Source organism: Hyaena hyaena, unplaced genomic scaffold (genome assembly GCF_003009895.1).
Source record: "Hyaena hyaena isolate Hyena2069 unplaced genomic scaffold, ASM300989v1 scaffold_108, whole genome shotgun sequence".
Taxonomy (NCBI): Eukaryota; Metazoa; Chordata; class Mammalia; order Carnivora; family Hyaenidae; genus Hyaena; species Hyaena hyaena.
The window spans coordinates 1,227,564-1,248,808 of record NW_024080741.1 but is presented as its reverse complement, the minus strand read 5'-3'; the positions used below and the strand labels follow the sequence as shown (position 1 = coordinate 1,248,808).

Genomic DNA, 21,245 nt, shown 5'->3' with positions numbered 1-21,245 from the left:
GAAGCCAGATGCCTAATCGACAGAGCCACCCAGGCGCCCCTAGACTGAACTATTAAAAGTTTAAAATAAATGCTGTCACTCCTTAAGACCTTGCTCTGCTCTCCTTTTTACTCAGGATAAAACTCAAACTCCTTACCCTGGTTTATAAGGCACTGCATCATCTGACTTCTTGCTACCTTTGTGACCTCACCACTTACTGCTTACCCATTGTTATACACCACCATACCAATTTTTAAAGAAATCTGCCAAACTTTTGCTATCCTCACAGCATTTGTACTTATGTTCTTTCTCCCTCTTTCCCTAGGCCTTTATATGGCTTGCTTTTCACATCCTCCATGGCAATTCCTCAGTGATGTGTACCCTGACCGTTGAGGCTAAATAAACTATTATCACATTGAGCATGTCTATTACATTGCTCCATTTGATTTTTCCCATAGGACATGCCACTCTGCTATGTGATGCTTCTTTTTTAGTTGAAATTGTTTTGCCTCTTTCTACAATAAGATCCATGAGGGCAGTGAGATTGTATTCTGTTCTCTTCCTTAAATCCATGCAGCCCTTATTCACAACAACGTGGATGGAGCTATAGTGTATTATGCTAAGCAAAATAAGACTGTTAGAGAAAGACAAATACCATATGATTTCACTCATGTGGAATTTAGGAAACAAAACAGATGAACATAGGGGAAGGGGGAAAAAAAAGGGAACAAAACCATGAGAGACTCTTAACTATAGAAGACAAACAGGGTTGATGGTGGCGAGGTAGGTGGGGAGGATGGGCTAAATGGTAGATAGGTATTAAGGAGGACACTTGTGATAAGCACTGGGTGTTATATGTAAGTGATGAATCACTCAGTTCTATTCCTGAAACCAGTATTAAACTATATGTTAACAAACTGGAACTTAAATAAAAATTTGAAGGAAGAAAAAAAATATGTAGCCCTTGTTGGCATTCAGTAAATATTTGCTAAATAGACAAGTGAAGGCTAACTCTTTTCTGGAAAATTTCACAATTGGATTTAGAATGCATGCTAGTTTTAAATTATAGACAAATATGTAGCTTTCTCATGTGATAGAAACTTAAATTTTTATTAGGTTATTTTTATTAGTTTTTATGAGCTACTCTTTTGTACTTTATAATACCAAGGAATTGTTTCCTAAAGCAAAGGCTTTTCAGTGACCTACGGACCTCTGCAGCAAGCATTAGCAAACTACAGCCCCTCCTCTACCCTTAATACAGCTTGCAAGCTGAGAATGGGTTTCACGTATTTAAAATGGTTAAAAAAACAGAGAAGAATGTGTGACACAGATTGTATATGGATTACAAAGTGTAAAATACTTACTATCTGGCCCTTTACCAAAAAAAGTTTGCTGAGTAATGAATCACCGGATTCTACTCCTGAAATCAATATTGCACTCTCTTACTAACTAGAATTTAAATAAAAAATGGAAAAGAAGAAAATGAATTATTCTTTTGTAGAACAAAAATTAAACACCAGTTTATGGTTGTGGGGGAAGATGGACAGTGAAGACCACAACTTGTGACTTTTTGTTCTGAAATAAATGGAAATGAAAAGATTAAAAAATAAAAAAGTTTGCTTGCCTTTACTGGAGGGTTTGGCCCTTCATTACTTGTGTGACCTCATCTACCAGTATGTTGTGTTTCTTTGTCTACTTTGATCACAGCGGCCAGGCACACTCTTCTATATCTATGATTTGCTGTTTTCTCTGTGAGGAGCACTCTCTCTTCAATATATGCATAGCTGTGGCTTACTTCCTCATTTCCTTTATTTCTTTACTTAAATATTACCTTGACAGTGTGGCTTTTCCTGGGCACTTCATTTAAAATTGCAGTGTCACTGCTCATTCCCACGTTCCTCTTTTCCTCTTTTATTTTTTCCATTGGATTTATCACCATTTGACATACAGTGTATTTTACTTATTTTTTTTATCTTCCTATAGATTGTAAACTCAGTGAGGGCTGAGATTTTTGTCTTTTTTTTTTTTTCACTGCTGTATTTCCAAGATAATACCTAGCACATAGCTTTCATAAAATATTCATTGAATTAATGGCAATAGATTAGTTATTATGAGAACCAACATTAAAAAAAAAGAGCTTTCTGTCAAAACCCTTGAGTTCAGTTAAGTTTGAGTAACTGCTATAAGATAGGCCTTGCCTCAGATCTGTGGAGATTTATAATACAAGATGCTTTTCCACAAGGAGATCAGTGTGGCAGCGAGAATAAACATGGAAATAAGTGAAATTAAATGTAAGATGGGACTGAATGTGCTCTTCCCTTGAAGTGCTGGAAGAGCACTGGTTGATTGGTGCTCACCTTGGCAGCACATCTACTACACTTATAACAATACAGAGAAGATTAGCATGGCCCGTGCGTGAGGATGCCAGGCAGATTCTAGAAGTGTTCCAGATTTTAAAAAGACAAAAACAAAAATTGTTGAATTGCTAAGTAAAGCATGTTTTGGTAGAACTTAAGAGTGTTTATATAAAACTCCACATTGTTAGTGATTTTATATTCTATAATGAAATCTTTTCTTTTTTTATTATAGCTTATTATCATTAGATTGCCAGGGGTACAGTGCCATAAAAATAAAAATACTTATTTAAAGCAGCTCTTAAATAATTCCAAAACATTGTAATTAGACATAGAATTTTTAAAAAATATTATTTTTAGTTTTTTATATGCTTTTTGGGATAATATGAAATTATTATTTTTAAGCCAAGTGTAGGTCTGTAGATAGTGTTATGAATTTTTACATTTTAGTTTTCAAATTAAATGTCAGTGGAGGCTTTTCCTGGGAAGGTTGAAGGAGAGGAGTGTGTGCACACACATGCAGCATCTGTATATTCTCTATATAACATTTATGCATAATAAAGATGTTTAATATGTAATACTTGAGCAATATCATTTTGCTTCTAATTCATGTATTTTTAAGCTTTTTTTGGTAAAATAGGCCAACAATTACTTTATTAAAAAAAGTCTTCGGGATTAAATTCAGATACATTCTGAGGAAAGTAGAAAAACTAGTAATTCATTTTTCCTGAAGTCAAGTTACATTTATAATTAAAACTCATTTTCTTTTTTTTTTTTAACTTTTTTTTTAATGTTTTATGTATTTCTGAGAGAGAGAGAGACAGTGTAAGCAGGGGAGGGTCAGAGAGAGAGGGAGACACAGAATCTGAAGCAGGCTCCAGGCTCTGAGCTAGCTGCCAGCACAGAGCCTGACGCAGGGCTCGAACCCACAAAACGTGAGACCATGACCTGAGCTGAAGTCGGACGCTTAACTGACTGAGCCACCCAGGTGCTTAAAACTTTTTCTAAATATAAGAAATTTACTAATTATCTACCTCACTTCTTATAAAGCACATGGCCATGTCATATCAGGACTTTTGATCTAATAAAGGAATCTCACATATAACTACTCAAAGTGAAAATATATGACAGTCATAGGAACTTCATATTATATAAGACAAAATCATAAAATTATTAAATTAAGAAATAAGGTAACAATTGAGACTTTATGATACACTGTGAGTTTTATCTTGTAAAAATCCTAGCTCCCCTATGGCGTTAATTAATGTAGAATTCTAGCAAAATAATAGGTGCTTTAAATTATATTTCACCATTGAGAGGTGGCATACATTGAATAGAAATTTCTTATTTTAGTTAAAACAGAGAAAATGAGCTTAAAATTTTTTTTTAAGTTTATTTATTTTGAGGGAGGGATAAAGCGTGTTTAGGGGAAGGGCAGAGAGAGAGAAACAGGGAGACAGAAACCAAATGGGCTCTGTGCTGTCAGCCCAGAGCCCTATGTGGGGCTTGAACTCAAAAACCCTGAGATCACAACCTGAGCCAAAATCAAAAGTTAGACTCTTAATGATATATATTTATATATTTTATATATTTATATATATGTATTTATATATTTTATATATTTTAAGTTTTTGAGAAAGAGCATATGGGAGAAGGGCAAAGGATCCCAAGTGGGCTCTGCACTGACAGCAGAGAGCCTGATGTGGGGCTCAAACTTAACAACTGTGAGATCATGACTTGAGCTCAACTCACATGCTTAACCAGCTGAGCCAACCAGGCAACTCAAGAAATGAACTTTTGATGTGAAATAAAGGACTAGATTTTCTCATTTTAGGGAGTTGCTTTGTTATCTGATGTAATTACTGTATCTCTATTTTGTATGATTAAGATTAAAGCCTCCATAATACTGGAAATGTTAAATCAGAACGCTTGTGATGTCTACCTCCAGTGTTCCTGGGATTTTTGGACCAAACCCCAAGATGCCCACCACTACCCTGAATCAATTCACACATGAAGCAAAACAGAACTCAGAAATCAATTAACATAGACTTCCTCAGAAATACAGATTCTCCAAACCCTCAAAGCAGTGGAGGACCAATCAGATTATGGAGGCTCTCACTGTGGATGTGAAGGACCTTCAGTGGAACTGAAGGAGAATCCTTAGAGAATGTATGAACGTGATGTGTTGGAAAGCAGATGTCCTCTGTGAGAGGGAGGGCATAAAACTGGCCTTTTCAAACTCATTTCCGCTCAAGAAGAGCTCCTCAAACTACATTTTAAGGTCTGTCTTCCTCTGTCACAGCTGGACTTCACCTATGTCATCTGCTTCATTCCCATACCTGGGTATGAGGCTACTGTCCCCTTTCTCTTCACATCCTAGATGTCCTTTTTTTGTTCCAAAAAGATGACCAGGTCTGGCTTTGACACAAGACCCAAAAAGAGGAGGTGTCCATAGTTGTCTAACATCACATCCCTATACAGTTCCCACTGACTATGGTTGAGGAATCCCCACTCCTCCTGAGAGGATTCTATGGCCACATCCCTGAAGGTCAGCATTCTCTGAGATTTGACCATTTCTTCTTTCACCTCCTCCTCCTCTAGATTTATTTCTCTGAAGATCTTTGTGGAGAAATCTAAGCTTTTTTCCCCCCCTAGCTTAAACTGCTTTTCTCCAATGACCGCACAAATGGCTGAATCAGGTTTGATGTTTAGTATTTCCTTAAACCTGACAATAGTAGCATTCTAGTTTTTTTTTCTTAAATGTGCATAGGAGATTTTATGGTAGGGTGACCTATTACACTAGCATTATATATCTGTCTTTTTGGCAAAGCAAAAAGCCACTAGAAGTGTAGTTTCTGAAAAAAGTATTGCTGCTTTCTTAATAGAATGCAAGTTTTGAAGGAGAACAAGAACTACTCCTTTCCCAATAAACTTTCTTAGGTGTTTAAAGATAAAGAAGGTGTTCATTTTTCAGTGCTTACCTTGTTTTGTAATGTTAAACTGTATTTTCCCTCAGAGTCATATTTTGGGTAGATTGGGCAATAGAGGGGATGCAGTTTCCTTTTTATGTGTTTGTTCAACAAATATTTAATGAACATCTATACAGAAGGAGGAACTATGTTATGAGTTATCAATTATGAAAATATATCAAACATGGACCATGAACTCTAGGAAGGCATTTTCTCTCCTTCCTTCCTTCCTTCCTTCCTTCCTTCCTTCCTTCCTTCCTTCCTTCCTTCCTTCCTTCCTTCCTTCCCTCCTTCCCTCCCTCCCTCCCTCCCTCCCTCCCTCCATTCTTCCTTAGGTGTTTTATTTTTAAGTAATCTCTGTACCCAGTGTGGGTCTGGAGTTTATAACCACAAGATCAAGAGTCACATTCTCCACTGACTGAGCCAGCACCCCTAGGAAGGCATTTTCATAGGTATAATGAGATACACATGTGGATTACACTAATATGAGGAACAAATTAACATGTCATGAGATATATTTAGTTAAAATGAGTATAGGAGCTGGGGGGGGGGGGCAATAGTAGTTATGACCTAACGAGTTTACCTAAGTTTGAGTCTAGATTTTAAGAGACAGAGGCTGAGGGAATAGTAACAAAGTGAACAGGGGCAGATTTAGTAGATCTGGTGTGAACCTGAGAATTCTATATTTTTAACAAGCTCCCAAGTGATGCTGATGATGTGTGTTCATGTATCATACTTTGAATAACAAGATGGTGGACCACATCTTATAAAACTTCTTGTGACAGAGACCAGTAAAGATCAAACTGTGTTCTTTTTCATTTTTGCATTTCTCTTTTCTTACAGATTAATCTATTCATATCTGTGTGGGAGTGGGGAGAGTTAAATCTGTTATTCATCATTTTATTATTTATTATACTAGCCGGGAACTCTTCAATTGAGAATCAGATTTTAAAGGATTATTTCATTTATGAATCTCTCTCCTTTCTCCTTTTCCTGCTTTAAGAATAATAAAAGATGTAAGTTCACTTTGAATTTAACCCCAGTTAATTAATTCAGGCTTAATAGCAGTCTAAGTTAAAAAAAAAACTTCTATACTAAGCCATTTAAATCCTTTTCTTTCTGTTTAAGGTATGGATTTACTAACATATTTGGGTTTTCTTGTCAACTCACATTTAAATCAAATTACATATTGATCTATTTATAAGTGGAGAGAAAGTAATTTCATGTTTCACAGATTCTATTATGTCTCTAGAACATTTATTCCTAAACATACATTCAAGTAACATCTTTCATTTTACTTACAACATATGTTTTGATGATACTGTTGTTTGTGTTCTTTCCCCAAGATATAGTGTTGTGAAGGATATGAGGCAAGAAAGTTGGGTGTATTCATCCACTCTAGTCAATTTGTGAATTCAGAACTTTCCGTGCATTTGTGTTGTGTGTGCATATAAACATTATACAAGGAGGTGGGGTAGGAGAGACAATGGGAGAGAGATTGATTTAATCCTCTTAGAATTTTTCTATACTTTTCTTGTTGCCTGACTGAGTAAATAAAATCATTTTATTTTCATATTTAATTATCCTTTAGTCTGTAGAGTGATAATGTAAAGCTAATAGCCAGAAAACTAAGTTAAAGAAAAGAAATTGAAAATATGAAGAGTAAATGGAGTTGGAAGTGGAAAATTAAAGACAAAAAAAAATAAGGGAAACTTAAACATGCCATTCTGGAACTACTTTCTGTTAGTCTGATATAAATGTAGATCCTATTTTGAGGTAAAACCACATCTCATTTTTTAAAACCATAATTTTGAAGTGTTTTTTAAAAATATTTTGTTGATTTTAGAAAATTTAGAAACTACAGAAAAAAATTAAAAGAAACATTAGAAACATCCTAAGTTTTTTCTTTTTTAAGAATTTTTTCAATTATGTGTTATTCACACATATATGTTTAGAGTCATGCTTGTATTCAGCTTGGTATTCTATATTTGTTACTTAGTATTTTATCATGTCTTTTTGGAGTTGATGGAGATAATCATTAAAATCATATGACCAATGTTTTGAAGATTAAAATAAACATTTTTAAATTTTTCTAAGTTTATTTATTTTGAAATGAGAGAGGTGGGGGGGAGGGGAGACAGGATCCAAAACAGGCTCCAGGCTTTGAGCTGTCAGCACAGAACCCGATGTGAGGCTTGAACCCACAAACAGTGAGACCATGACCTGAACTGAAGAACCGAAGTTGGACACTTAACTGATGGAGTCACCCAGGCACCACAAACATTCTTTCTTTTCTTTTCTTTTCTTTTCTTTTCTCTTTTTTTTTTTTTTTTTTTTTTGAGAGAGACAGGGAGGATGGGGGAGGGCAGAGCTAGAGGGAGACAAAGAATCCAAAGCAGGCTTCAGGCTCTGTGCTGACAGCTCAGAGCCTGATGCAGGGCTTGAACTCATGAACTATGAGATCATGACTTGAGCTAAAGTCAGATGCTTAACTGACTGAGCCACCCAGGCGCCCCACAAGTTTGATTTTTAAATGCATACTACAGGTTGGTTTGGAATGGTTGTTGGGATAGGATAGGGGCAATGGAATTTTTTTATTCTGTTTTCTGAGACACCACTCAAAGCACTGTGACCTCGTTCTGTGGCTTGGGGGGAAAGTCAGGATAAAATCACTCATTCTCAGATAATAATAATGATAAAGAGTGCTCAAGAGTGCAGTGGATTTTGATTGGATCAGCAGTTGAGCCTGTAAAGTTGGCCCTCGAACCAAAAAATACACAGGTGATTTTAATTAGGTTCCTGACTCCATGTGTCATAATGCTCCAAATAACCAGGTTACTGCTATAGGTATTAGTGGTTGCTAGCACCGTCTGGAATAATCCACAGATGCAAGGGGAAAAGAATTTATATACCATGAAAAATTTTTTCTCTCTGAAAACAGCAAATATTTGTATCAGTAAACTAATGTTATGAGGAGTTTAATTTTGAGAAAGAGCAATTTGATTCATGAAAAGAAAATCTTGCTCCATTTTTTGGTCTTTTCTAATGCAAAGGTCCCAATCTGTTTTTTCCCATTAGGATATAATTGATATTAGATTAATAAAATAAAATATTAGTATAGAAAATTATGTAGTGAGGAGAATCAAATATAAACATGATTTACATTTTTATTCCTTTTACTGGTAACTGTTTTAATTCTCTGTGGCTAATTTTTCCTGTGGATATTCAAGATGGCAGAAAGTACAGATCTGAAATGTGACCTTAGCATAGCTTATTAGTAGTGTGCACCTCCATCAGAGAATGACCTTTTATTTTACCATCTGTGTCACTAATTTACTGTTTGGTTTTGAATGAATTTTTAATTTTTATTATTTGTTAAATGTTTTTATTTATTTTGAGGGAGAGAGTGTGCACACACATGATTGGGGGAGGGGCAGAGAGAGAGAGGGGGAGAGTGTGAATCTTGAGCATGCTCTGTGCTGTTAGTGCAGAGCCTGATGTGGGGCTTAATCTCATGAACTGTGAAGTCATGTCCGGAGCTGAAATCAAGAGTCAGACACCTGACTGAGCCCCTCAGGATCCCCTCATTTTTAAAATAGAAATAATACAGTGCCCACTTAACAGATGTCTGGTGAAGTGAGGTGAGATAGCACATGGGAAAATGCACAACTGACACCCAGCAGCTGTTTGTTGCATTAATCAGCTTGGGGGAGCCATCCTTTCTGGATAGAGTATACTTGGCTGCAGGGTTTTTTCTTTTAGTACTTTGAATAAACCATGCGACTCCCTTCTAGCCTGCAAAGTTTCTGTTGAAAAATCGGCTGATAGCCTAATGGGTCCCCTTGAATATGACTGTTTTCTTTTCTCTTGCTGCTTTTAAAATTCTCGATCACTACTCACGGTTTAATTACGGTGTATCTTTGTGTGGACCTCCTTGGGTTGATTTTGTTGTGGGCTGTCTGTGCCTACAGATTTGAATCCAAATCCTGGATGTGGATTTCTGTTTCCATCCCCATATAGGGAAGCTTTCAACTATTATTTTTTCAAATAAATTTTCTACCCTCTTTTCTCTCTCACTTCCTTCTGAGATTCCTATATTACCAGTGTTATTACACTTGGTGGTGTCAATGAGTTCCCTATGTCTGTTGGCATTTATTTTTTTTTCCCTTTCTCCTGTTCAGCTTGATTGCTTTCCATTACTCTGTCCTTCACACTGATTCAGTCTGTTGCTTCGTCTAGTGTATTTATTTTACACAGTGTATTTTTAATTTCATTTACAGAGTTTATCTCTGACTGGTTTTTTATGTTTTCGACCTCTTCTGTTAAGGGTCTCACTGAGGTCTTGCACTCTTGTCTCAAGTCCAGTGCATATCTTCTTGACCATTATTTTAAATTCTCTATCAGTAAAGAATGGGTTCAAGTTTAAGTGACCATCAACTTAACTATAGGCTGGTATATGCATAAGATGTTATATAGAAACCTAATGTTAATCACAAATCAAAAACTAGTAATAGGTATGCAAATAAAAAAGAAAGTATTTCATAACAGTGATGTCAGTAGACTTTCCCTGTTTCCAACATAAATCTCTGAATTGGTTTCTTCTATTTCAGACTATCCCATGTCTTTCTTTTGTTTTATAATTTTGTCTTCATAAAGTACATGCTTGAACAATGTTTCAGTAGGAAAAATTTTGAATTGTTAGAGAAATTTTGCAGCAAAAATTCTTTGTTGGTTTTTAGCTGTTCTTTGGCATCAGTGGTATATATTGGTAGGTAATTCTTTTTTACACATATATATGAAAAGCTTGGTTTCTCTTCCCCCCTTATCAATAGGCAAGTGAAAGACCAGAATAAGAAGGTAGCAAATCTGAAGCACAAGGAACAGGTGGAAAAGAAGAAGAGTGCGCAGATGCTTGAGGAGGCGCGACGAAGGGAGGACAATCTCAATGATAGCTCCCAACAGCTACAGGTTAGAACCCGAGGCGAGTCTGAAAGGATCGGGTGAAGAGATTGATCCATGATTGCATGTTGTTTTTCTCTTCATCTTTATCCTCCTCTTTTTTCTCTTTCTAACCCTGCTTGCTGCCTTCCTCTGAGACCAACTGTTTAGCAATAAAGGAATGGCTTTAAGTAGAAAAGGCAAGTTTTATTCCACAGCTTTGTGAGGACACCCCAGCATAGGAGAAAATTCATCTTCAAGTTGATCGCATTTAATTGGTAAGTTCAATGTCAGTTTAATGAGTGGGTTCTCTTAAGCTTCAGGGTGGTCAGTATTACTGTTTGCCATTTTCCTTCATTAAAGTGTATTGCTTATCTTGGTTAACGTCTGTTTAACTTCATTCTGTTTTTTTATTCTTTTATCTTTATTCCCTCTGCCTTTTCCTTTCCCTCTTTCTTTCCCTCCTTCTTTCCCTCCTTTTTAAAAATTCAATTTAGAGAGCATATTTCAGTCATACAACATGTATAAACTATGCTTTTTCACTTCAGTGGAGTAATAATTGCTGTGTAAACCTAATTTTTCAAAAATTAGGTATGACTAGACTCCTTAACAGTACTAGTGACGATATGGTAAGTTCCTGTTATGTGCCCAGTACTTGAACCCAGGCCTTTGGTCATTCATTATTTCTAAGTTTACATTGATCTTGTGGGGCAGGTGGTTTTGTGCACATTTTACAGGTAAGGAAACAACTCCGAGAAATTGAATTATTTACCTGAATGCACACAACTCCATAAGTGGCTCAGCCATGATTTTACCTGAGACTTTCTGGATCTGTAGCCTGTCAGAATGAAGTTTAAATTTTAGAGAAGAATATCTGCTAAGACTACTAAGCCGCTGCCACTTTGTTTTTCTTTTGTTGCAACTTTTAGTTTGGTATGAGAGAGTATTTATGTTACAATTGCATTATCATAAAATCTTTACTGGAGAGATTTGGAAGAATTACTACTATTGAAGACATTTTTAGACTTCACAACAGATCCATTCCAGACATAAAAATCTGACCTTTTAATTTCTTTTTTCATTCCTCTTTTACATAAATTTTATAATACACTTATAGAAATAATGCACATCTTCTCAAATGCAGCACCTTTTGATAGAAGTGTACCAGTTTTCCCTCACACTTCCCAACAACAGTTGATACTATCAATTTTCTCTTCTTTCTCCCTTTTTTTAAAGTGCCAATCTGATGGATGGAAAATATTTAGCTTTTTAAAAATTTATATATCTCTGATTACCGGTGAAGCTAAGTATTTATTCATGTCTTAAATTTTCATTTGTTAAAGTAAATCAAATGTTATCTCTCTTCCATGTTGACCTTTTCCCCAAGAATTTTTTTGGTTCATTTATCCCTGTTTTGAGAACATATAAATATTTACCTATAAATATTTTTGAGTTACTCTGGACTTTGATTTTTTACCTTTACTTCTTAATTTAAATTATTTTAGAGTATTTTGTGTGGTGAGGGTCTTATTTTTCTTCATTGCTTAACAATTTCACTGATCATTGATACAGAATTATTTCATTGCTCACAAGTTGGACTTAGCATCTTTATATTTTATGAAATTATTGAGCAATTAGGCCATTTCTAAGATTTCATCCAACCTTCTTTGTTGAACTAGTGTCACATTATTTTTAATTACCGAAAATATTTAGTTTATGAGACAGGCCCTTTATTTATGTTACCTCCTTACTTTTTTCATTTGTCTTCTGTCCTCTGCCCCTTTAATGTTTTCTGCTACTGGTCTGTCTGTGTAAACTGAAAGATGTCTTTTTAATCTTTTGTCAGTTTTATGTTATTATCAAAAGAGCCTTCACATGTAATCTCCTGTTTCCTCTTTGTATGATATGAGAAATAAGTATATCAGATTGTTTCTTTTATATATTACATAGAAAACTAGTTTGAGTGGATGAATGACTTTTCCAAGGTGTCTCAGTAAGTGATAGATATGAAAGTAATGATAAATGATAGCTCATGACTATATGCAAGATACACATGGATGTAGTTTATTCAAATATAGTGAAAAGAGCATAGGGTTACAATTAGGATATTTTGCATGTAATCTCAGCTCCTTTACTATCTAACTCTGCCATTCACTTCTTAACCATGTTGTTGCAAATGACAACCAGTGGTAGTCAATATCCCCAGCACCCAGATTGTAATCTCTAAATATGAATCTCCACTAAAAAAAGCTAGTGATCTTGGAGAAATGGCTAATCAGAATTCATGGGACTGTAATAGTAGAAAAGCAATTGATTTGGGACTTGTATTAAAAATAGTTCTTAATGGGGCGCCTGGGTGGCTTAGTCGGTTAAGCGTCCGACTTTCGCTTAGGTCATGATCTCGCGGTTCATGGATTCGAGCCCCGCATCGGGCTCTTTGCTGACTGCCAGCTCAGAGCCTGGAGCCTATTTCCGAGTCTGTGTCTCCCTCTCTCTCTGACCCTCCCCTCTTCACGCTGTCTCTCTCTCCTAGAAATAAATAAAAATATTTAAAAAAAAAAAAATAGTTCTTAATAACTAAATTCTTTTGTGTGTTTTAAATGTCTGCATATATATTTGGGTTCATCTATTGATGTTTTTGTGAAATAAGAAATGTAAAGGGAAGGAATTATTTTAGTATTTCTGTTATAGGCATAATAATGCTAGGATTATAGTATATTCTTTATCATGTTAAAATATTTTATACTTAATGTTTTCAAATTTGATGAATAATGAATATTTAATCTTTATCAGGTGCCATCTTGCTTTCCAAAGTTGAATTCTACTGATGATGTTAATAAACACATAGTATGTTTTCTTTTGTTTGTGAAGATTAAAGCCTGGTTTAAGACAAGAAGGTTAATTTTCACTTTCTGTTATTCAGTAACTGCCAGTTATGGTAGTTCATTGGTGTCTTCATTCTTCCCAGTAGAAGTTACTGCTTGCCACAAAGCAGTGATAGTACTTTTTAAATTTACCTTTATTCTGAAAGATAAATACATAAAACACACATATACATGCAGTGTAAATAATACATGTAAAGTGTTCGTCTCAAGAAATCAGAAGATTACTGGCATCCCAGAAATCATATGTGTATTCCTTGCTGGTCATTTTTTCCTCCCTTTCTCTAGAGGAAATTATTATTTTAGCTTTTATTGTTCTTTGCTTTTCTTTGCAACCTGTGTATATATTAAATAAAAAGTGTAGGTTAGTTTTACATATTTATATTTTATATAAATGAGTCCTCATATTTATTCTTCTGTGACTTTTGTTGACCATCACCTGTGAGGTTATTCATGATAGTTGAGTGTAGTAGCATTTGCACATTTGATGTCCTTGCTGTACTGTTTTTTTTTTTTTTTTAATTCAAAATTCCCTGTTTTACCTTGAAAGTGTTTGAAAAGAGGGGCACCTGGGTGGCTCAGTTGGTTGGGCGTCCGACTTCGGCTCAGGTCATGATCCCACGGTTCATGGGTTCGAGCCCCACGTCGGACTCTGTGCTGGCAGCTAGCTCAGAGCCTGGAGCCTGCTTCAGATTCTGTGTCTCCCTCTCTCTCTGACCCTCCCCTGCTCACACTGTCTCTCTCTCTCAGAAATAAAATAAAACATTGAAAAAAATTAAAAAAAAAAAGTGTTTGAAAAGATAACTTCATTTCTTTCCAGTTTTCCTTTTTTGAATATTCAGACGGAACTAAAAGTATTTCTTTTTGGCAGAATGTGAGTTTGGAAATAAGTTGTTGCTTTACTCATTGTTCTTGGCTCAACACATTAAACATGTTCTAAAAAGATTAAACAAATTCCTTACATATGAAATGAAAATGATACCTGAAAATGGAGAGAACCTAGGAATCCCACAGACTGTAAACATTGCCATTGTTTATCATGGCAGTAGTTATAAGTGCCCTTTCTCAAGCTAGGACGTTGACATTCCATTGTATTGTTTGTACTTTTATGTTAAAATTGTGATATATATTAACTAGTCTCAGATTTTTTGGTTGTAGAAGCCCCTTTTTACTCCTAAAAATTATTAAAGTTCAAAACATAATTTTTTAATATAGGCTGTAATTATGATATATGTATGCAGTTAACTTACTGAGCTGGCTATCCATCATCTTGTTGTATCTGAAGATACAGCTCATGCAATATAAAAATATTTATATAAAAGGTTATTTGTGGTATTGTTGGTAATTGTGAAATATTCAAAACAATCTGATTGCCTGTAGGTAGAAGAGTACTTGAGTCTTCTATGGTACATCCACAAATGGATGAGTTGGCAGCTTGAAAAAAGAAATGAAGAAGATCTCTAATGAACAGATATGGACATCTGTTAAGTTGGGACAGAGCACAATGACTATAGTATGCTACTCTTGGTATAAGAAAATATATTTATATCTGATTTTTTTTTTCTTAATGAAAGAAAACAGAAAGGGTAAACTAGAAACTAAAGAGACCAGTTATCTATGGGAGTGGTGGGAAGAGTGGAAAGAAGGAGGAAATAGGATTGGGATGGCAAGTTTGAGGAGAACCTTCTCTTAGCATATATCTTTATATAGTTCTAACTCTCCGAATTATAGGAATATTTTACATACTCTAAAAACTAAACAAAAGCAATCAAGATGTGGGAAGCCAAAAGAGAATATAAACACTAATAGGTAAACCTATTTTATAAATACATAATACAAACACCCTCAAAGGGCTGGGAAAGAAAGGAACTAACCTAGGTAGTTTTGGAAGACATTGCATGGACTGAATGCTAGAAAACTAAAGACAAAGAACTGTACATACATGTTGTAATCTAGTAATAAATGTGTTTCTCACAAAGGTTCGGCTAGCCATTCTGAAAGCACTTGATATGTATAATAGAATTCAAATAAATATAGATAATGAGGACTGAACTTTTCATTGTTCAAGCGAGAAGTTATAAATAAGTAAAGTGGGAAGGCTTAAATAAACCCTGTAGTGTTGTACTGGGATCAGAGATATTAGTATGAACTCATGGTATTTAATTTATGTGCAAATAAATATAGAAATATTGATATGTATATATGCATGGGGCTGTTATATATGCTTGTATTTCCTACATTTGTCCACTAAGAGGGCTTAGCAGTAAGCACAACTGACATCCAGATTCGGTTTTCTATACACCTTTCTTCAGTAAAATGAACCAAGGCATCTTGGAGAAGTGGTTGATTCAGGGTTGGGGCAAGAAAAATACACAGTGAGCCTGGATAACCTCATGGTTCCAGAATATAGGAAAGTGCTCAACAAAAGAATGCAGGCTTGTGGAAAGAACATAGGAACCAACCTAAAGGAGCACCTAATGTCTCACATTAAAACAATTTGAGTAAAAAGATAAATAATGATAATATTTTAATTTAATCCATAGAATGAAATAAGTATTCATGAGCTCATAATGATATAAAAATCAAACGCATAAGTAAGTAGGGGAGTAAGGACAGCTCTTTCCTGAAGATTTCTAATTAGTAAGTGTAGAAGGAAATAGATTTTTATTTCTTCTTATTTAAAAAAAATTTTTTTAGTGTTTTATTTATTTCTGAGAGAGAGAGAGACAGAGACAGAGATAGAGACAGAGACAGCGTGACCATGGAAGGGTCAGAGAGAGGGAGACACAGAATTGAAGCAGGCTCCAGGCTCTGAGCTAGCTGTCAGCACAGAGCCCAACATGGGGCTCGAACCCACAAACTGTGAGATCATGACCTGAGCTGAAGTCGGACCCTTAACTGACTTAGCCACCCAGGCACTCCTGAAATAGATTTTTAAAAATCACCATGAAACAAACACCTCTGTAATAATTGTTGCAGACAAGATCCAGTGATGGTTGTGAAAATTAGTGGGTGAACATTTGAGGAATAAGAGTCTCAAAATATATTCCCTGAGATGTTTGTTAGATATAAAGGGAAGACTAACTTTGCAGTGAACAGACCTAGCAGACACCACCTTAACAGAATGATTAAGGGTTACCATTAGCAGTAGTCACATATTGACATCATGATCCCCTTGATATGATGTACTGAGAAGGAGACAATCTCACATCTGTGCGCTTTCTTTAAAATGTATAATTTTATTTCAGTCATGAGAATATACCAAACAAATCCAAATTCTGGGACATTTTTATAAAATAACTATGCAGTACACTTCAAAGGATCAAGATTGTGAAAGACAAAGACTGAACACTATTGTAGATGGAGTGGTGGGAACTTAGAAGAAATGTTAACTAAATGAAATGTGGGATCCTGGATTGAATCCTGGAACAGATATAGGACATTGGGGGAAACTGTTAAAATTAGAAGAAGTTCTTTTTTTTTTTTAATATTTTTATTTATTTCTAGGGGAGAGAAAGAGAGACAGCGTGAGCAGGGGAGGGTCAGAGAGAGGGAGATACAGACTCCGAAATAGGCTCCAGGCTCTGAGCTGGCAGTCAGCACAGAGCCCGACGCAGGGCTTGAACCCACGAAATACAAGATCATGACCTAAGCGAAAGTCGGACGCTTAACCGTAAGCCACACAGGCACCCCAAAATTAGAAGAAGTTCTTTAGTTTTGTAAAGAGTATTATACCAATGTGAATTTCCTAATTTTGATCACTGTACTATGGTTATATAAGCTCTTAACATTAGAGGAGGCTGGGTGGAAGATTATATGGGAACTGTGTACTAATTTTGCAGCTTCTCTGTATGTTTATAATTAGTTTAGAATAAAACACTTAAAATTGTCATTGACTCTGTTTTCTCAGCACTTTTTTTTTTAATGTTTATATATTTTTGAGAGAGAGAGAGTGAGAGACCGAGCACGAGCATGGGAGGGGCAGAGAGAGAGAGGGAGACACAGAATCCAAAGCAGGCTCCAGGCCCTGAGCTCTCAGCACAGAGCCTGATGTGGGGCTCAAACCCAAGAACTATGAGATAATGACCTGCGAGGAAGTCAGGGGCTTAACCGACTGAACCGCCCAGGCACCCATCTCAGCACTTTTAGTTACCCACTGTGTGTTCCCATTCCCTTGAAATAAGGGAGCTGTGAATTTCAAAAACATCTTACCTCCAAGCTTAATGATACAGGATAGATACCTTACCTTTTTTCAAATACTGTTTCTAAATTTGCAAAGCAGATACTATTGTGTTCTCCATATTGTTTGATATCTCAAAGCCTTAGTCTAATTTAGAATTTTATTGAACAAGGTGATTGTTCTGAAAACTTGACTTAAATCATAAAGCCATGATATGAAAATATGCTGTTTTATTAGAGTTGATGTACCTTGATTAGTCTGTATCCTTCCAAGACAACAGGCCTAATGTTTACTTATTTTCTTTAGACGTATTTGATGTCTTTTATTCAGTATAAAATTACCAAATGCTTTCTACATGTAAAAGCCTGTTGCTAGACTTGATTATATAGTAGTGAAAAGACATGTTCCCTACAAGCCTTCTGGAACCTATTGCCTTATGGGGAAGACAGTGTAACATAATGATAAAACTAAGCAATTAGGTAAATAGAAATTATGGTAAATTAATTTTGGGGACTCGAGTTTAAAAATCATATTGAAGTCCTTAAGAATCAGTCATATCATCCAGACGTAAAATATTAACAGAAGAACCTGGACTTAGAGGTGCCATTGGGATCCCCAGTAGGTAGAGATGGGGTTGGGTAGGAGAAGGTGGTGTTTGAAAGGAAACTAAAATGAAGACCACTTGAGATGGGAGAGAAAAAGGAGAATATGGCATTTATAGAAGGTAAGAGAGAAGGCAGTCTCCAGAGTGGGGACTAAGTATATCATAGTAATGGAACCATGACTGTGCTGAGTGCTGTGATATGCTGGTTCTGTCAAAAGGTATGTTATAGTGCGATTCATAAGTAACTGCTGTATAAAAAACCAAAATTAGGCAAATCCCAGCAATAAGGACTTCCTAAATAAACATTATATGAAAGTATAATCTTAGCTGATTTGACTGATGGTGATGTTGCAATTAGAAAATCTCTTTGTTGAAAGGCTGCCCATCTTTATAAGGTTCAGATCAAATGCTCTTTCCCTTGTGAAGCCTGCCTAAAACCTCACAATTGGAATTAATCAGGCCCCTTTTGTAATTCCATTAGACTTTGTTTCTGCTTTGATTTCAGAGCTTTTATCTTACTTTATATTGTATACTAATAATTTGTGTGTTGTTTTCCCTATATATTTGAGTTTGGGAATCAGGTTGTGGTACACTGTACATAGTTGGTTCTTTCTAAAAGTGTTTATTGATTTCAGTTGGATTGACAAATGTCCAAACTCTCATTCACAAGCATTTTAGCCTGGCCTTTGGAGTCTCTCATCAACCAAACCTTTAAGCATTTCTAACCTCATTTAGGTGAGATACTTCCTAGCATAGCTACTGTATTTTAGAGAAGCTGTGGTGTTGATGTTTCTTAAATATAGTTTGTTGATTTTCTAATCTATGATCTTTTTCTTATATAGATTCTTTTCCCTTTGGATTTCCAGTTTTACCACCTAAACATTCTGTCTTAAAATTAATCTTTGTTGATGATCTCTACCCTGTTTTGTTATTGTCTTATCCATTGTTCCTCAGCCTATTTATTTAATTATACTTTGTCATTTTATACTTTTTAATATATTATAATTGCATCGGTATGATTTAGTCACTTTCCCCTCTGTGCTAGTTTATATCTCCCTTAGGTTAAGGACTGTATTAAACATATCTTTTCAGCCTTTCTTAAATATTGTTTTACATAGGTAGCCATTCACTAATGCAACTGTAATTGTTATAAATAATAAAATGTAAGTTAGAAATATAAAAAATTTTATGATGCTACAACATTTAAAATTCTAGTATTTAAAATTTCATAGATTACTCTTTAAGGACTTTACATACATTTTTAAAAAATGTTTATTTTTGAGAGAGAGAGAGAGAGGGAAACAGAGTGAGGGAGGTCAGAGAGGGTGACACAGCATCTGAAGCAGGCTCCAGACTCTGAGCTATCAGCAAAGAGCCTGACATGGGGCTTGAACCCACGAACCACAAGATTGTGACTTGAGCTGAAGTCAGCCGCCCAACCAGCTGAGCCATCCAGGCGCCCCAGGACTTCAACTATTTCAATAAAGGAAATGTCATCTTCAGTTATTTGAGAATATTTACCTTATATATTTTTATTCCTTAAGCAGTAACACTCACTTTGTCTTTTGACAAAACTACAAGTTTTAGTCATATTCCAATAATAAGACAAAGTAGGCTGAAGGGCATTAGGCATGAAGCTCATATCAATTGTGGTTTGGTGCTTTGTTTTTATTTATAACAAAGATAAGTATTTGAATTTAACCTTGAGAGAGGGCACTGTCCAGAGATTAATGGGACGGCTGAAAGAACACTGGCTCTTGTGAGTCAGCTCTCCTGAGACCAACGATTATTAAGAATAAAGTTCAAAGAAAGTGAAGACAATAGAAATAGTGATCGGAAAACTTTACATATATTTAGACATATTCTATTTTTAGAAGCATCAGTGAAACATTTGTGTTTTTTCTTTAAAATTTGATTGGATTTGCTCTATCAAAAACAAACATTCTTTCATTTTGTTAAGAGATGTTTTTCCTTTCTGAAATGAAGACTACTTATCTTTGGTTTTCACATTGGCTGTGGAGGTAATTATTTAAGAAAACCTTTAAAAAAATTAAGATGGTCTGATATCTTCCTAGAAACAGTATGTGTTTCTAGTGATGTGTCACCTAATATATTAGGTACCTGTAATATATTAATGATGTTCTATAAAAATCAATTCTGGTTTCTCAACAAATATTCTCCTCAACCTATTTAAAAGATTTAATCCTCTTTAATTTCTTCCTCTTTAATTTTTTTCCTTGGCAAAATAGGTCTTTTTCTGTCTAGAATATGGGCTTAGGTGGGTTTTTATGGCGTTCTCAAGAAATATTAAATGGACTTAGGATCACGCTGGAAAAGTATATACAAATTAGCATCCATTTTTACAACTTGTACATAGTTGCTGGAATTAACTTGAAAATTTGGCTTTCCTGTTGGTGAAGCACCTACTCAAAATTCCTGTTGGCAGGTGTGCAGTTTTTTAAAGGTTTTAGCCCAGACTATGCTGCTTTTTACCATTTATAAAACAAAACAATTCATAAAATTATTAAGGAACTCTACAGTGGTTAAAGTGGACACTACAGATATTTTTCTCTCTGGCCAAAGTTCAGTTCTTTTTTTTTTTTTTTTTTTTTTTAATTTTTAAATGTTTTTTATTTATTTCTGAGAGAGCGAGAGAGAGAATGACAGTGTGAGCAGGGGAGGGTCAGAGAGAGAGGGAGACACAGAATCTGAAGCAGACTTCAGGCTCCGAGCCAGCTGTCAGCACAGAGCCCGACGTGGGGCTCAAACCCAGGAACTGCGAGATCATGACCAGAGCCGAAGTCCGATGCTTAACTGACTGAGCCACCCAGGTGCCCCTTATGCTTGTTTTTTAAATAATCATTATATTTTTAATCTTTTTTTGAGAGAGAGAGAACATGCACGTAAGCAGAGGAAGGACAAAGAGAGAGAGAGAGAGAGAAAGAGAATCTGCACAGAGCCCAATGTGGGATTTGGATTTGATCTCATGAACTACAAGATTGTGACATGAGCCATAGTCAAGAGTCAGTCACTCAGTTGACTACCTTGGCACCCCTTTATAAGCATGATTGATCAGAGGAGACATGTACTAAGATTAGGCTAACCCTCTGTCCTTTCTCAAGTTTTTGATACTCAGCTACCAGAATTTCTAAGAAAAGAACTTGGCTCATCTACATGGGATATTTGTACTATATGTTCTGTAAAATTTGTGTAGGGGTGCATGCTGTCAGTGCAGAGCCTGCTTGGGATTCTGTCTCTGCCCCTCCCCCCTCGAAATAAATAAATAAACACCATTGTATATGTATATATTTCCATTTCTTTAATGAAATGCATCTCCTC

At 35.5% G+C, this 21,245-nt stretch overlaps 1 protein-coding gene and 1 non-coding gene across 8 annotated transcripts in view; both read left to right on the top strand.

Annotated features, from left to right (window-relative positions):
- Window positions 1–21,245, top strand: part of ERC1 (ELKS/RAB6-interacting/CAST family member 1) — a 485,892-nt gene that overhangs the window by 199,289 nt on the left and 265,358 nt on the right. For all 7 annotated transcript variants that reach the window (XM_039236306.1, XM_039236310.1, XM_039236309.1 and 4 more), the window contains one exon: window positions 10,135–10,270. In XM_039236306.1, the coding sequence (XP_039092237.1) occupies window positions 10,135–10,270 (136 nt within the window). The remainder of the gene's footprint in view (window positions 1–10,134; window positions 10,271–21,245) is intronic.
- LOC120234502 lies at window positions 2,329–2,435 on the top strand. Its single transcript, XR_005529111.1, has one exon. It is a non-coding gene; the product is annotated as a U6 spliceosomal RNA (small nuclear RNA).